Below are 18,584 nucleotides of genomic sequence, written 5' to 3'. Positions count from 1 at the left end.
GTATGTATTACGTATAACGTTCCATTTCCATGTGTTGCATTTTGTACAATAAATCTAAACCTATCATGTTTTGGTGCTATTTTATTAAAAAATTATTAAAAAAATGAAGCTTTTAGACTAGTGAGGGCAATGTCAGCTCAAACATGATCTCCTTCTTGATCATACTTTAAAACATCCAGTCTCAGTCTTGGCCACCACACATTTCTTAGATCCTCTAACTTCATTGAACTCTTCACTCCCAGCTGGTATCATTTACGCTGAGCACCAGCATTAAGGCGAGTGTGAAAGCCACAGCTGAGCCACCAAGAAATCTAGAATTCTCTTTCTTCGAGCTCCCATCAGAAACAGGAGCTTCCTGCCATCAGTCATTAACGTGCTGAATAAACAGCTTAATGGACAGAATTTGGTATGCCAGTGTACTAAGATGGTAATAAACACCCTATAAGCATTAGATCTGAAACTGGACTGTAGATCGTCTTTGTGCAACAGGGTTTCTTTTTATATAGTCTCCCATGCATGTTTTATGACGCAGTGGATTTGCCTTTTTTTCTGAGGACGTCCAGCACACTTTTAATGAGGACGTTTTCATTAAAAATGTTTGAATTGGTTCCAGGGTGCTGGATTATTATAATTTTACAGTATCACATTATCACTTCTTTTGCCTTCCAATCTGAACTGGGAACTTGAATGTTGAGCATCAGCTGTTTTCACAGATAATACTGCCATGCAAATTAGGTGAGATGGGCTCATCTGTTAATGAATACTGCAGTAATATAGCTTCTGCTTTATGGGCATAATGCAACATTCTAGACTGATATTTGTTTTTGGCCTGTTTTAGAAATGATCATTTTGTGTGTTTTAGTATTGATTATGAACCAGTTTGACTGACATCTCAGAAGATTTGGCTACCATTTCCTTTATTTTTTGATATGTGCAGTGGTTCAATACAGAGTCCGCATTGATATTTCTTTTTTGGGGGGCTGCTTATAGTATTACTCATTTTATACTGCTGCAAATATGCTACGAATTCATATTCATGCCTGTGCAATAGATTGTTCTTGTTATTTGGTTTTGTAAGCATCGTTAAATACCAGTTTTAACCAAAAAGCAGTGCAGCATTGGCGGCAGTAAAGCAAAACACTTCCATGATGTTTTCATTTTTAACTAGTCCTGACTCGCGAGTGAAAACTGTCACAGGAGTGTATTTCCTACATGATGTTGAGGGAATGCTGCTTGCAGTACTTTGCAGAAAGTGGAAGCGTAATAGCCGCACTATTAAAGAGGGAGCAAAGGATAGGAAATGGATTATTTCAGATATAACATGCAGTGGTTTGGATCGAGATATCACTATCTCTTATAAATTCTGTCTCAGGGCAACGCAGATAAACTTGTTCATACATTTGTTACAAGCTTTGATCACTGTAATGATCTTCTTCCTGAATTTCATCCTTATAACTCGTACAAAATGCATCAGCATCCTAACAAAAACAACACAGAGAGATCAGATCAGTCCCGCTTTTAAAGGGCTGCACTGGCTGCCTGTATCATTCAGAATAGATTTTGAAGTTCTGCTACTAGTTTTTAAGGCTCTAAATGAAGTTAAAGAACCGCTCACATCACAGAGTGTCTGTCTGTTTATGATCTTAGATCTGCAGATACTGACCTTCTGCAAACACCTTCAGTAAAATACAGAAAATGTGGAGAGACTCGTTTAGTTATTCTGCTTCTAAACTGTGGAGCTCAGTTCACTTTTCATTAGACAGTCAAGCTCAGTGCTCACTTTTAATAAACATCCAAAAATGTCTCTCTTTAACTCAGCATTTAATTAAAACTCTACGTCTCGTGGTTTATCTTTTAATTTGATCTGTGTCATTTTCTTATATGATTCTAAATTAATACTTAAGCTTAATTTAATTGTTAAGCTTAATCTCCTGTCTGTTATGCACTTTCAGCTGCCACCAGCATGAAAAGTGCTATATAAATAAAAAGTATTGTTGTTGTTGTTGTTGCTGTTGCTGTTACTATTATTAGTAGTGGTAGTAGTATTCAGTGACTACAGTGAAACTGCTATGCATGGTAAGGGTGGTCACAATATTTAACCCCACAGTACTTAAAGACAGAATGCGTATCACTTTATTTAGTTTTTCTGAGGTTTGTGAACAAGTTGGAACAGACAAAACGGACCAGCAGAAAAACAGTAGCGCCATATTTAAAAAAGGCTGTAGTACATTGAGTACAGACTTTTTTCAGTTCAACCTTTCAATTCAAGCAGTTTAAAACAAAAAAAACACATTTAAATAATTAATAAAACCAAATGAGTAAAATGGGATAACGCCATCAGCTGCTTGTTACTAGTCAGTTAATGCAGCTATTATACACTGGTTGTTGCTGTTGTTGCCGTTGTTTACAGACTCTGCAAACGCTATACCACTGCAGTGTAAACTCTTACATTGCTTCAGTGGCCAAAAACTACTATACCTGTGCGAATATTGGCACTTTCTCATCTCTCTTTACGCCTCCTTTTGAGCCGCGACCCCGGAGCAGTCATTAGAATAACAAACCCCGCCTTTTCCCCCCACTTTTTGATCTCTCTCTCTCTTCTCTCATCACTCTGTGTCCTCGTCTTCCGCTGAGCCTGAATAATTCATGGGATATTAATCTTTCAGGAGCTTGGAGATGGGAAGAGGGAGTTTATAGGAGTTTGTTTCACAGCGAGAGACCAAAGAGCGAGCGAGCGAGAGTGGGTGAGTGATGGAGAGAAACAAAGAGAGGGAGGCGATGAAGACACTGGTGCTGTCACTCACGTGTCCTGGTCCGTATTCACAGTGACTTTAGCGCAGATCTCAGAGTGGGATCAGAGGGGCCGTTTTGTAAGTGCGGTTGTGTAACTCTCAGGGCTCTGTAGGCTGGATCATGATGTACTTTCTAAACTCCATGACGGTCTTCTGTAACAATCATTGTGTTGGGTAAATATGGTAAAGTTCATGGCAGAGATATGCCATTCACTGTGGAGAGCACTGGACCTACGAGTCTAATGTGGCTAACGTATGCCAGTCGTATGCAAGTCATCACACGCTGGCCGAAAACTATCGAGTTGTTAAAGGGGAATTCCATCTTTTTTTCTACATTATAATTAAATGTATAATGAAACTATTGAGAGACAAAGTAAACTGAGTCATTCAGAGTGGTTTGGTGTGAAATGGTTCAGATTTCTTTCCAGTGGTAGTGATGGGAACCAGGGGTCACCATGTCTACAACACAAATATAGCCGTTTTATTTACTATTCGAAACCACCAGTGAACCTACACATAAACTATATGGCCAAAAGTGTGTGGACACCAATATGTCGCACCCATATGAGCTTGTTGGATGTCCCTTTCCAAAAACATGGGAATTAATATGGAGTACACCCCCCAACCCCTTTGCAGCTATTACAGCCTCCAGCCTTCTGGGAAGGCTTTTTGCAACATTTTGGAAAGTGTCTGTGGGAATTTGTGCCCATTCAGTCAAAAGAGCTTTTGTGAGGTCAGACACTGATGTTGGACGAGAAGGCCTGGCTCACAATCGACATTCCGGTTTATCCCAAAGGTGTTCAGTGGGGTTGAGGTCAGGGCTAATGTGTCTTTATGGAGTTCACTTTGTGCACAGGGGCTCAGTCATGCTGGAACAGGAAAGGTTCTTCCCCAAACTGCTGCTACAAAGTTGGAAGCATATAATTGTGTTAAAATGTCTTTGTGTGCTGTAGCATCAACATCTTCACTGGAACTAAGGGGCCTGATAAACAGCCCCAGCCCATCATCCCTCCTCCACCAAACTTTACTGTTGGCACTATGCATTCCAGTAGGTAATGTTCTCCTGGCATCCAGCAAACCCAGATATGTCCAATAGGCTGCTGGATCACTCAATATATTGATAACACTGTAGAAAAAAATGCATAAAAACATGCATTATCAGGGCATCTGCAGGTATCTGTAAATAAGCGCATTGGTGAGGTTCTGCTGGTGTGGGTTTCCTCTCTTTCAGTGATGCTCACTATTGTGACTGCTAATAGCTCCTCCTTGGGAAAATTGTTGTCTGTTTGGTGAGGCATAAGCTCATATTATTTGTACGCTGTGTTAGCCTTGTAGTTTCAGTGCAGAACAGGTCTACATTTGGTCAAAACAATGGTCTACATTTGGGTTAAGAGGGAAAACTGGGTAAAGATTTTCGTTATTAAACGGAATTTTTCATCACTTTATAAAAAAGCCTCTAAAGCTGTATTGGAGCTGGAGTAGTTTTATCTGCCAGGAAGCTGTAATTTGAGTGATTACCAACAAGATCTGTGATTTTAATCCAGTATGAATCTACAATATGCATTTTTTTTTTAAGTCTGTAAGTCTGCTAAGTAATAATTCCAGAATGAATTACCTTCTATAATTCACAGAACTCTGAGCTCCTTCAGTAACAGCAGTCCTGTTCCAATCGAGATACAGTAATGTAATAACAGCCAATATAATAACTGGGTAATAAAAAATGCCTCCTATTTTGTAACCTGAAGACAAGACTAACAGCTACAGTGGAGCTTGTTTTGACCCAATTCCTTAATCGTGAAGTTCTTGACAAGACTACTGAAATCCAAAACGTCTGTGTGATGATGTTTCGATCCGGGCTGTTGGTGATATTTCAGTGAAATTACACAGATACTTTATCCCGTATGAATCAGCCATTCAAATCCTGTACAAATTACATTACTGGACCTTCTCAGGTAAGTATAATCCAGCTCCAGTAGAGGCTTTAGGCAAAGGCAGGCGACGTTTTTCCTCAGTTTCAGGTGAGGCTCACATCTGTTAATTAACATGTTGCTTTGGGGGATGTAGTAATTAGAGTGGTTTCCTGCTGCTGAGAGGTGCAAAACGATTTCTCACCTTTTATTTTTCTCCTCAGACTCACTCTCATCACTTCAGAAACTGTCTGATACTTCAGAGGTCTATTACACCTGCTATACGGTATTGTCAGCAATAACAAAAGCATGCTGTGATTTTCTGTGAGGTATTTCTGACTCGTGGCGCGCTGAAACAAGCAGAGAGATTCTGTGAAAAGTGCAGATTCTAAACTTTCAGTCCATTCAGCATCTGTCTTTGTAAGTAGAAGGGGAGATAACTGGTTGAATCTGGTTCTAATGGTTTGAATCTGATAAAGTTCTTGTTGCATGTCGTTTTGTGGAAATTCTTTACATATTTTCAAAATGGAAATGCAGATGCGAATGCGCACAAATACACAAACTCATTGTGTATGTATTTAATTTGTAATTACATAATCACATTTGAATAGGAAAGCAAAATGGCAATATTTACCCTAGAATTCTACGAGTTAAGGCCTCATCATACTTCTTGCAAAGCGAAATTCTTGAGGCTTGTGTGAAGCTGAAAGTGCCTTCGAGAGCTTACAAGCTCGCATACGTTTACATTTACGGCATTTAGCAGACACTCTTATCCAGAGCGACTTTTTTTCCCCCACAGGCGAAGGTAGTGTTAGGAGTCTTGCCCAAGGACTCTTATTGGTATAGTGTAGGGTGCTTGCCCAGGCGGGGATTGAATCCCCAGTCTACAACGTAGAAGGCAGAGGTGTTACCCACTACACCATCAACATACTTTCTGCGGTTTCGTGTTGCCTGTCGCGGATGCTCCACATGACGCTGAGACATTTTATGATAAGTTTCATGACTGCTGGAAAACGATTCTTTCACAGTTCTATCTATGGCGACGTTTGAGTTCAGGATGCTGCCACCATTTAAGGTGGAACGGAAAAAGTTGATCAAGAAGCTGGAGAATAGAAAGCCAACTTCAGCCATCGTCCTCCTGTGAACCTAAATATAATATAACCTGTATGTTTTAGTGCTTCGTACTAGTTAGTATTACTGAATAACAGACTTAACATCTCACATTTAGGAGATATTCATTGATTTTTTTAACAATGCGCGTTTCACATTGAAATATTGGTGTGTCTGCCAAAGCCGAAGCTCATCAAAGTTGTTCATCTTTGTTTAATGGCATGCCTCTTTTTTACTGACCAATCAGAGGCTTTGTCGTGTGGCGTCTTCGTCTGCGGAGTTTGCCCAGCTGCCGTGTGTGTGCGTCACGGCGAACTAAGCCTTCGTGTGACGTTGTGGTTGTTCGTTTTGTCTGCAGTTATATCATCCTGTTCCCTGAAGCCAGGCGAACGTCGTCTCTGCAAGAGGTCTGCTGAGGCCTTTGGTGTTTGCTTTAGACTAAAGCTTTAAGAATTCTCAGCCAGTCTTATCCATAAGGGTCAGAAATGCTCGGACTTGCAAAAAGTAGAAACATCCCTGTTAGACACGCACACACAGCAGTACATCCATCGTCTCTTAGTTACTCACCCGTGGGCAGGTAGGAATCCCTGTCGTTCTGGCTCATATTTATTTAATACGCTAAAATGAAACAGCGATTGTAGCAAGAGAACATCTCCAGGTGCATTTGAAGCTTTTACAGGGAGCAGGTAGAGGAGATATTCTTTATTGAAGTGTTCATTAATGTTTTATTGTGGTGAACTTGTGTGTTTTATTCTCTCTCTCTCTCTCTCTCTCTCTCTCTCTCTCTCTCTCTCTCTCTCTCTCTCTTCCTCCCTCGCTACTCCTTCAGCACTCTCTCCCAACTTGCTGTGGTGTTTGTTTATATACTAACTCACTGATGTCTGTGTGGTTTACAGCTCTGCTGGTCGCTGCTCGCATGCACGAGTTTCGTCGCACCATCAAAGACGTGATCGGAGTGGTCAAAGTGTGTGAGGCCACGCTGAGGAAGAGGTGAGACATTAAAGGGCTTATATTCCACATCGTTCTTGAATTTTCCATTGTTTTCTATGCTGTTTTGTGGGTTTAAGTACCAAAATACAGCTGTGATTTATTCCCCTTAACCGTCTTCCAAGCTCTCTTCATCTCCTGTAATTAAACAGGCTGTTTGTTAGTGTTTCTTTAGTACTGATATACACCGGTCAGGCATAACATTATGACCACCTCCTTGTTTCTACGCTCATTGTCCATTTTATCAGCTCCACTTACTGTATAGGTGCACTTTGTAGTTCTACAGTTACAGACTGTAGTCCATCTGTTTCTCTGCATACTTTGTTAGCCCCCTTTTACCCTGTTCTTCAGTGTTCAGGACCCCCATGGACCCTCACAGAGCAGCTACTATTTGGGAGGTGGGTCATTCTCAGCACTGCAGTAACACTGATGTGGTGTCGGTGTGTTAGTGTGTGTTGCGCTGGTCTAAATGGATCAGACACAGCAGTGCTGCTGGAGTTTTTAAACACTGTGTCCACTCACTGTCCACTCTATTAGACACTCCTACCTTGTCAGTCCACCTTGTAGATGTAAAGTCAGAGACGATAGCTCATCTGCTGCTGCACAGTTTGTGTTGATCATCCTCTAGTCCTTCATCAGTGGTCACAGGACGCTGTTGGCTGAATATTTTTGGTCGGTGGACTATTCTCAGTCCAGCAGTGACACTGAGGTGTTAACAAACTCCAGCAGCACTGCTGTATCTGATCCACTCAGACCAGCACAACACACACTAACACACCACCACCGAATCAGTGTTACTGCAATGATGACAATGATCCACCACCCATGGGGGTCCTGACCACTGAAGAACAGGGTAAAAGGGGGCTAACAAAGTATGCAGAGAAACAGATGGACTACAGTCTGTAACTGTAGAACTACAAAGTGCACCTATACAGTAAGTGGAGCCGATAAAATGGACAATGAGCGTAGAAACAAGGAGGTGGTCATAATGTTATGCCTAAACTGCTGTAGGGTGAGTGGGCGGGGCTAAACTGCTGTAGGGTGAACGGGCGGGGCTAAACTGCTGTAGGGTGAATGGTGATGCTAAACTGCTGTAGGCTGAATGGGTGGGGCTAAACTGTGTTCCTGGTTGTGACATCACAAACACGATTAATTAAAAATGGGCTCTTTTTGCAGCTGTATAAACTCGGGAGTTAACAGTGCATTTGGACATTTTACTACATCAAACTACGCCAAAGTATGTCGCGCTTGTTTATTTAAAAAGCGAGAATATAATTCGATATTCCATTATATAGACTCATAAATTCAGGTCCTACCTGTTTGTATGCTGCTTCCTGCTCTCCATCGTACCCTGATACAGCTAATTCTTGTTCAGCCTCTTTCAGCTTTTCTTCCCTGTTGACTGATGTGTTTTTTCCCTTCTCGGTCTTTATTATAAATTCACCTCATTTCCCATGTAAAGGCCACACACAGCCATCAGCCTCGTGTGTGAATGCTGATAATGTTACATCTCTGACAGAATGACTCTTACAGGCTCCTCATCATTTCCAGTGAGGCACCTATTAAAAGTTTGGAAGCACCTGGCTTCTCATAATATTACGAATTAGCATGTTTGTGGTCGGTTTTTAATAACTTAACATATTAAACAGAAAGATGTTTGGGTCCTGGCAAAACACTGCAAAACCGAAAAACTGGGAATAATACCAAAGGCAACACAGTTTGTTGTGTTGTGATGTCAGCGCTTCTCAGCATTCAGACCATTTGGGTGTTTAAAACACCTTTTGAGTTTCCATATGAGCTTAAACAATAGTGTGGAAAAGCACGACGCCATTGTATATGGAGCAATTGAAACATATTCTGTGGAGTGACGAATCACACGTCTCTATCTGACCGTCTGATGGATGAGTCTGGGTTTGGCGAATGCCAGGAGAACATTACCTGCCTGACTGCATTGTGCCAACTGTTGTTTTTCAGGGGTTGGTCTAGAACTCTTAGTTCCAGTGAAGGGGAATCTTACTGCTTCAGCAGAACAAGACATTTTGAACAATTGTACACTTACAGCTTTATGGGAACAGTTTGGGGAAGAACCTGTTCTGCTCCAGTATGACTGAGCCCCAGTGCACAAAGCCAGGTCCATAAGGCATGGCTGGGTGAGTTTTTGACTGGCCCTCACAGAGCCCTGACCTCAACCCCATCGTCCAACATCAGTGTCTGACCTTACAAGTGCTCCTCTGGATGAATGGGCCACAGATACTCTCCAAAAACTTGTAGAAATCTTCCCAGAAGAGTAGAAGCTGTTGTAGCTGCAAATGGTTTTAGAATGGGATGTGGGATGAAAATCAAGTATTACCCTGCAAACACAGCGTGTAACAGTTCCACCTCTTTCCTGACCCAACCTCCTTTGCTCTGATTGACAGGTTGAGTGAGTTTGAGGAAACACCCACCAGTGAGCTGACCATTGAGGAATTCATGAGGGTTGATCTGGAGGAGGAGTGTGACCCTCCTTCTTTCAAAAACGGACAGAGGAAGCTGAGGCTGCAAAAGGTCACAGGATTAACGTGTCTGTAGCCCAGTTGTAGCTGGATTGGTTGTACCTGGGAAGGTTCATTAGTTTAAGTCAACAGCAACAAGATCTATGGCTTTAATCCAGTATGAATCTGCAGTGTGTGTAGTTTTACAGTCTGACAGTAATAATTGTGGAGTGATTTTAATCCAGTATGAATCTGCAGTGTGTGTAGTTTTTACAGACTGACAGTAATAACTGTGGAGTGATTTTAATCCAGTATGAATCTCCTAATTAAAGTATGTTTTTAAGCTGTACTATGTCAGCGTAGTGCCGTTATAGCGGTTAAATCATATTCATTACCTTACTGTCATAGGACTATCCTGTAGCTATGAGAGACTACAGTTCATGCATCATTGCACACTAAGATTACACATTGTTATTAATATATATTATTGTTTACTGTCTTAAAGCAGAGTGTGTGCCAGGTTGTCTTGGACTGAATCTTCTTTCTGACTTTCCTGCAGATTGAGGAAGAACTCGCTAAGAAGATAGACGAGGTTCAAGGTAACAGGAGAAATTTACATAAAACATATGCAGCGAGTAAAATACCTCATATTGGTGTATAATAAGTGTTTGAGATGGAGGATTGTTGAGAAATTGCTTTTTTTATTGTATTTGTGCAGGTGAAATCTGCGGCTATCAGGATGAGATTGAAATGGAGCTGGAATGCAGTAGGCCCAAAGCCAGAGGGATCTATGCAGCCTATGGAAAAAATGGTACATCCTTTGCTCACGTACTCATTTAACACCTTTCAATCCCTCATATGTTTCACTCACACACCCCACCACATTATATTATCAGATATACCCTTTAAAACCGAAGTTGTCGTCAGCAACACGTTCACAGCACACTGTCGTTTAACTTTACAACCATTTAAGTTAACAGCAAACTTCAAGTTCTGTGTTAAACCTGAGAATCTGAGCTTTCCATCACCGGCTGTGTTTACATGCAAAGATTTTTGCTAATCCATTTGAATGCATTCAGATTATAAATTCAGACTGAGGTGTTTATATGCTCACTCTACTCAACACTCTAATCAGTCTGATGTAAATCTCCATTTACATACACGCTGCAAGTAATCCGATCCAAATTACACACATGCGTAGAGAACCACTTAGTGTAGGTGTTACCATGACAACGGGCATCACGTGAGTCCAGTCAGAGTGAGACGAGCAGCAGTGAGCAGTGCTTGTGTTTTTAATTGCTTTAAAATGATGTCAGACTCAGGAAAACGTACGTTCTGCGCATGTTTATTCACGTCATAGCTAAAGTTTACACCGTTCAACATGGCGGTGCAGAAACTGATCTGCAGAGGAGACGAAGTTTATGCTCTGATCTGTAAAAGACGGCGGTGGGACGGACGTCCAGCTTATGTGTCTCAGAACACGACGTCTTCCTCTCGGCCTTCTTTAATAAGGACATGTGAAGGACGTTTTTCTGAGTCTGACATCATTTTAAAGTCATTAAAAACACAAGCGCTGCTCACTGCTGCTCATCTCACTCTGACTGGACTCACGTGATGCTGGTTGTCATGGTAACGTCTACACTCAGTGGTTTTCTGCGCATGCTCATAATTTTGGATCAGATTACTTGTAGTGAGCATGTAAACCGAGATTTCCATCAGATTATTGAGTAGTGAGATATAAACACCTCAGTCTTAAGGTATAATTGGAGGGTATTCAGTCGGGTTGGCAAAAATCTTTGCGTGTAAACTCAGCCAGTAAAACTTTGTGTTAACCACATGAAAAAAAAGAAAAAGCCATGTACAGATTCTCGTTGGCAGCTTCCTTTACTCTTCGATGTTGGTTCAGAGTAATGCCAAAACACTACTTATGTGTGATTTATGTTCCTAGTCATTGTTCAAAATAGTTGTTTGTGATACAAGCTAAATAAAAATCTGCATATCAAAATAAACACAATAACAACACAGAGAAATTGTGCTATTAACAGAAAAACTAGATAAAACAGCAGGAATAGGCATCAGCCTTAAAGAGTTAGTAGCTTGCTGTACTGAAAAGCATATAGCAGTGCTGATGGTCTGCTATACCACAAAGTTACAGTCAAAAATCTAAACATGCGCTCAGCCAGCCGCTTTAGGTGTGTGTTCTAAAGGGTTAACACTTTCCTTACTGGTTGATCGGTGCACTGACAGCTTCTGAAGTAGTGTGGGCCGGCGTGTGTTTGTGTTTCATGGAAGCTTCCTTCTCAGTGCTCGTTTTGCACGTCTCTGTTTACGCTCGCTCACTTTCATCCCAATTAACGCATCGTTACAAATGCAAAAAAATGGCCCACTCTGTTCCCTCACTCGTGTTTGATAGTGAGTCCTAGAGATTCCTAATTAATTGCGTGCGCGTGTGGCTGTGTATTTCGTAATTATTTGCTCCCCTCTGCCAGCAGAGTATGAGCTGAGCTTTGAATTAAAGGGCAAATAAAGCAGGCTTCCTCTTTTAATTAAAAAAGCCCTGCTCATTTGGCTCGTTATGTCAGCCTTAACGACATATTCAATCACTCATGGTAACAATACCCAGTCACACGGCTGAATGGCTGAAATGCCGGCGTATCGGTGGATGTGTTGACGGCATTGACGGGCCTTCACTTCGTTCTCCACGCTATTGATTTTGTGCTCCATTTCCAGTACGCTAATTACTAATAGAAGGTTAATGATGAAGGCTATTATTGTTGGGTTCTCTCTGAGGAACACACTGTTTCTGCCTGTAGAAAGCAGATGCCAGAATTACACACCCCTTCTTGGTGCTCTCTTTCATGCAGGCTGTGTGTTATGGTTAGTAATGATGCAGCAGATGTTCCTGAATGTTTTCATGTAGAGGTTTCTTAGTGCGTCTATCCTAATTTCCTATTTTTAGCTGGGTTATTGTTTCATTACACCACTATAACAGTCTTTTATATGATCATGCATTTCCCATAAGATGAAATGTTCACTTTTTGTCTCTTTAAAGGGGTTATTTGATGTAGACGCCTACTGTTATCTATAAAGTTTACATACATATTGAGATTAGAAATTTAGATAGAAATTAAGTATTCTAGATAACATGAACCACATAAGCAAGTCTGTTAGAGATAAACAGCTTAACATAGTTGAAATAAATTCCACTGATTTCTCAAAATTTCTGCATAGTTCAGTCTTTAAGATGTAAACAAAGTCATTCAGAGTGGTTTGGTGTGAAATGTTCAGTTCTAGAGAAATTTTCAGTCAGAATTGAATTATTAGAACAGACGGCGGTACCGGAAATGAGCGAGCAGCATCGTCGTGAGACGCAGCAAAACACTTGAGCGGCGCTGAAACCAGACGTCTTCTTCTGTGAGTCACGTCTTCTTCTGTGAGTTTATTGGCTGGTTGTAAAGCAGAAATCTGATTACTGTCTGACTCATGTAGACCCAGAGTTTCCCCGTTATCTGATTACTCAAGTGCATGTAAACGCGTTGATCAGATTACTGATTTTCTCTAGTTATCGGATTATTGTGCATGTAAACGCACTCATTGTTTTACACCAGTTTTCATGGAAGGTTTTGCCCTAAAATGTATTTTTTAACGATCTGTTTGTGGCGGAGAGGTACATGCAGGGTGGTGTGAGGCAAAATAGTCCCGAAGGAATTTATTACTAGGATTACTATTAGGATTTATCACTATTTTACCATCGTCAGCGTTACATACAAAATAAGACGTGTAGGTTCACTGCTTGTTTTGCATAGTAGATAAAATGGCTATATTTGTCTTGTCTGGACAAGTACATACGGGGTGGGGGATGATATATATATATATATATATATATTTACCCAGTTATTCCTTTATGCCCTTATATTTTTTCCTGACCCCCAGATGATGCCGTCTCCTTGGCGTCGTCCATCTGCACTGATATTGATGAGGAGTTTGAAGATGAAGAGTTGCAAGCAGTGGCGACTCACATGAATAAAAGCCTCTGTAGCGACAGACAGGACAGTGAGGAAGAGGAGGAGCGAGAGAAAGATCGAGGCACTCCACTCAAACGGCCATCCCTGGAGGTCCTGCTGGGGCCGCTGCCCACTGCGGCCAGCCTCGGCCTCTCTGAGTCCATTGATAAGTGTGTCGGGGAGGAGAAGGAGAATGAGAATGAGGACGGTGAGTGAATTTGCATTCGCCATTTTTAGACTTAAAGCGATATTTTGGAGAAAAATCTAATTGATGCAGTTTTCCCTTTACTTCAGATGTGTCCTTAAAATGGGAAAAGTCTATTGTAAGCTGAGAATGGTAGTAGCAGATCATAAACCACACAAGCAAGTCTGTTTGATGTTGCTTAACAACGTCACATTGCAGGCAGATATGTGAAGATTTGGACATGCCCTGCGCTAATTGGTGGGGTATAAGTGTCCATTACTTGTTAGCTGCATTAGCCTCGTTGCTTCAGTGCAAAACTAAAGAGGCAAACTTCAAACACCCAACATGTCTCGGCTGATCGACTGTGTTTGGGGTTGGGTGGAAAACTTTAAATGTGACTTTTAATCAAACTGTCACATTCACTCCTCAGATCATGTTACTGTTCAGCTCTCATCCAGCCCCTCTGACCACACACTCACACTTTAATCACATTCTGTAGAGGAGAAAGGACACAGTGAGAGAAATCACTCCACCATTTCTGTTTAGGCCCTGGAGCAAAGGAACAAAAGGGTGGGAGTTAAAAGAGGAGCAGAAGGAAAAAACAAGGTCACACAGTATCATTAATGCAGTCTTTTTGCATATGAATAAAAAAACCCATCTCCTATCGGTAAACAGTTGTTGCATCAAACAACCATCTCCGTTCTTATGTAGGGTGTGTTTACAGCTTTTTATTTGATGCATATGTAATTACCTGCATACGGGAGATGCTGCTGGTGTGGGATCCAGTTTCCTCCCTTTCAGTGATGCACAGAAAAGTTGCTGGAGTGCTGATAGCTCCCACTAGTGGAGAACTTTCAACCTGCTAAATGAGAGTGAGTGAGAAGCTGGGTCTGTGAGGTGCTTTGCAGTTAAGAATGATTAAATGAACATGTAAGCTGGACCACTGGCGCTCATCGGGTTCTGCGGGCATTTTTACAGTCCGCCACTCAAATTTGAACATTTCTCATTGATTTGAATATTTGACAAATGCTCAGCACTCATGTTGGGGGTAACATGTTCCAGACTGATATGGTAGTATAGATTCAGTGTCTGCTTCTACAACAGCACAGTTAGCGGACTGGACGCTGGTGTAATAGATTATTGGGGAATGGGATTAAAAACAGTACACATAATAATTATAATACAATATTATCATTATTGTTGTTTCATGTATTATGTTTCATTATTTCTGTAAATGTAAATATAAGTATACTACTCCTGTTTTTTCTATTTAACCCTTTAAACAGCGCAGTTATTATTGAGTTAATACTGTAATATTAAGACTTATAATTTAGTTACTGCTATGAATTTTTCAGTGTCTACTACAAATCATTAAAAAATTCCTAAGAATTATTCAGTATCTACTATGAATTATTCAAGAAGTACAGTGAAATATTCAAGATCGACTGCAAACTATTCAGTAACTATTGCAAATGTATTAGTGTCAATTTTGTATTGTTCGGTAACTTCGAATAAGAATTTTCTGAAAACTGCTATGAATTATTTAGCAGTTACTGTTTTATATTATACTATAAATATTTAAACATATTGAGGAGTTAACTCCACTTCAGTTTAAAACCAGCTGAACTTCAGTGAAACCATCCTAAGACCTATTCGCCACAAGGTCTTAGGTTATCATCAGAGAGTTTGTGGGGATCGGTGGCTCTAAGGGGCACCAAATGATCTTAATCAGGCCCAGTTTGTTAGGGCTCAGAAAGGGACCCCTATTTTAACATTTCCATTCTCATAACATTCCAACCCCAACATAATGTTCCTAAACCAGTTAGAGTAAAATTAAAAACCCATACAAGTATGTTCCTTTTCCACAGGCTGTATGCAGGTCTAGCATAATAAAATGGCAGCTCTGGAAAGTTATTAGAGTTGCGGTTGTATTTGTATTGATGAAAATGTGTTTAATCACAGATTTTTTTTTGTTTGTTTGCTTCAACACATGGCTATGAAACAGCCCATAATTTACTGGAACGATAATTAACATTTAAAATTTGCCCTAACCATAATTTACGAAATTGTTCAGTAACTAAGTAATTGTTTAGTATCGATTTAGAATTGTTCAGGAACTCTGAATTATCCAAAAAATTACTATGAATTATTCAGTAACTACTATGAAACTGTGTAAGTTCTGTGTTTGTGAGAATGTGGATCCACATACAGACCCTATCTAAAGGGTTACAAATTCATTTTACATTATTTTTTTTTTTCTTTTATTGAGCTCACCTGATGTTTTCTTTCTGCAGTTGGTGCGCTAGTGCTTTAAAAGACAAAAAGGAAAAAAAAAGCTGTTTTTAACATAATTCACACAGGAAAACAACTACATTTAACTCCCCTAATGCATCCTTAATCCAGCCTTCATGCTTCTTTGAGTCCACACGTGTGATGGTATAAGTTCGTGCTGTGTTCTGGCAGGAACTGCCGCGGAGGCGGGGCTGGCTGATTGTCCGGCTGCTGATTGGCCGAGCCTGAAGGCTGTCAGGTTTTTCAATTGGTCGTTCTGACCGTGGTGTCTTGTGCCGGCCCAGGGGCCCCCCTGTGCTCTTTGAAGCAGTAAGTGGACGCAGCACCTTGTCATTAGCGCCTTCTCTTTCATCCGCCCACTGAGTGAGTGTCTGCATGAATGCACGTGCAGTGTGTGTTTAGTGTGGGCAGTGGCGGTCTAAAGAAAACTCATTACTCTTGTTAAAAGCTCGGTCTTGTGGGCGGGACCCTCTGTGCTTTCAGGCTCTTGTAGCAGCCTGATTACAAAAGCAATGATCATCCATCAGTCGGTCAGCCGGAGCAGAGCCCACTGGAGATCCTCTGTGAAAGCGGACAGATGTTTGCATCTGAGGAAAGATTTACATTTTTGTAACTTGAGCACCTTCGATTGAAACTTGTTGCCTTCTTGTTGGCTGACCACAGCAGGACAGATGGCAGCGTTCTTTGATTTGAGCATTTCAATAAGATTTAATTTGTGGAAAAATTTTTTTTCTTCATTTTTTTCTTGCGGTTGATTTTTGTACCTTGAGATCCACATGGGACGTTTGTGTGGGTTTATATACTAAAAAGGGTCATAATTCATTTTTTTCATTCATTTTTAAACCTCTGTTAATATCTTAGAAATAAACAGGCTGTTTTTTGTTACTTTTTTATGTAAATTACCTCTCTTCTGATTGGCTGCCCTGTATTGCGCCTCATTTGAAAAGCATTCCAGACTGAGTCCTTATAGCCTGAATTTGCGGGGCTAAACTTTTATAGGCTGAATCAGTGAATGTGAGTCAATATGTTGGTTTTTGTGACATGACAAAAACACAGATTTCAAAACTGGTTGTTTTTGCAGCTTTGTTTTCATGTATTGACTGTATGAACTATGAAGTGAATGGCATATTTCAAAACCTTTGTTTCAGAAACGCAAGGGAAATTTGATTTTCCATGATATGGCCCTTTAAAGACACGCGCAGGCCACTTTATCCCGTGTAGCTCCACCTTGCTGGTGCACAGTTGTCCATCTGTTGAAGCACAGTTTGCGTTTGCCTCCCTCTAACCCTTCATCAGTGGTCAGTTTCTGACCACAGAGCTGCTTGGCTGTATTCAAAACTCAGAGACCCTCCCTGATGCCATGTTTCTCTCATGGTACGGAAGGAGAATGCATTATGATTTCCCATTCATGTTGACTTGAAACAGACTCCAGTAGCTTTGATATGACTGATATAACTGTCACTTGTCAACTGTGAATTGTCAAATATGTTTCTGAAGCTCAAATCAACACCAGAAACTTTTAGGAAGTTATAAATAATATAAGTGTTGTAGCGTCCGTGTCTGGGGCAGGATTAGTTGCTGGTTTTGTTGTTTATCGTCTTCATCGAAAGAATTTGTTTTGTAACTTGTTAAAGGTTAAATTTAATGCATTGTGTGTGTTTTATTTTAACTATGATTACGCTGATTTTGTTCTGTCTGTAAAGTCTACAAAGGCTCATAAAATCACTAAATCCACAGAAGTGGACGCTTCCCATGACATCAGAGGTTCTTCTTTATAGTATGAAACCTGACTGCATGTCTCATCAGTGGAACTTTTGCCAAAATTGAAAAATCTACAGTATTTCCAAATGTATTCATATATTTATCGATTATTTAATAGCAACAGATGCAGGTCTGAATATTGATATTGTGTTTTGATACCAATACTGAAACCTGGACTTGGTTTGTATTACAAACCGAAAGTGGGCGTCGCTTCAACCAGAAATGAGTGCCAGGTGGTGGAAGTGGGTTATTTACCACGATGGATTGTAGACTAATAAAGACTCACTGATGTACATGGAACATTGTCTTGACAGCCAATCATGCTTATTTACTCACGGTAAGTAATTCAGTCGATACTATGGAAAGTAGGGATTCATCAATATCAATGCTGGTAGCAGGTTTTGGCCCGATACTGTGCTCATTTACTTGCACTTATACTCATGAAAATGCACCGTTACCTACGTTTCCATACCAGCTGTGACGTAAGCAAAGTGTACACTGCCGCACTAACGAACAAACGCAGTCAAGGAGCCCCCACTCACACAGAGAGGTGTTACTGGCCCCGTCACAGCCAGACACAAAGCCGTCAGTCATTTCAAACACTCCGCCTCTGCAGATTCTCGCCACACACACACGCACACAATCACAATCGCTTCCCCAATAAGCAGGCCAATTAAATGGAGACGGAAAAAGTTGACATTTCCTACCAAAGTCCCTTTATGCCAGGGGTGTCAAACCAGTGAACGGGCCATATTACAAAATCTCAACAAATCTTTGGGCCAGAGAAAAAAAGCTTTTATTTCATTTTTAATTAATGTTGTTCTGTAACCCAAACTGGTCATTGTTTATTCAAAATATCGCTGCTGTCAGTAGAAAACCTTGCATCTCCATTTTTTTGCCTTTTTTCAGACATATTTTGAAAGTGCCTGTGTCCCATTACATCGTGTGTAAATTTCACGAAGAATGGACCGTAAGAAACGGCCCAAAATGACCTGGGGGGAAAGAAGTCTGGTTCCATTGAAGTGAAGTAGGTTTTTTCCTTTACCATTTTGGAGATATGAGGTTTTCTTCCACCA

General features: G+C 40.7%; 1 protein-coding gene across 1 annotated transcript in view; it reads left to right on the top strand.

The window, feature by feature from the left end:
* The window catches only part of brf1a (BRF1 RNA polymerase III transcription initiation factor subunit a), a 62,945-nt gene that overhangs the window by 26,397 nt on the left and 17,964 nt on the right, over positions 1 to 18,584 (top strand). Inside the window, exons 6-10 of the mRNA XM_036575320.1 lie at positions 6,706 to 6,799; positions 9,214 to 9,340; positions 9,827 to 9,866; positions 9,986 to 10,078; positions 13,201 to 13,479. Of these exons, the coding sequence (XP_036431213.1) occupies positions 6,706 to 6,799; positions 9,214 to 9,340; positions 9,827 to 9,866; positions 9,986 to 10,078; positions 13,201 to 13,479 (633 nt within the window). The remainder of the gene's footprint in view (positions 1 to 6,705; positions 6,800 to 9,213; positions 9,341 to 9,826; positions 9,867 to 9,985; positions 10,079 to 13,200; positions 13,480 to 18,584) is intronic.

Source organism: Colossoma macropomum, unplaced genomic scaffold (assembly GCF_904425465.1).
Source record: "Colossoma macropomum unplaced genomic scaffold, Colossoma_macropomum, whole genome shotgun sequence".
NCBI lineage: Eukaryota > Metazoa > Chordata > Actinopteri > Characiformes > Serrasalmidae > Colossoma > Colossoma macropomum.
Note: the sequence above shows the minus strand (reverse complement) of the source record. Positions and strands in the feature narration are given on the sequence as shown.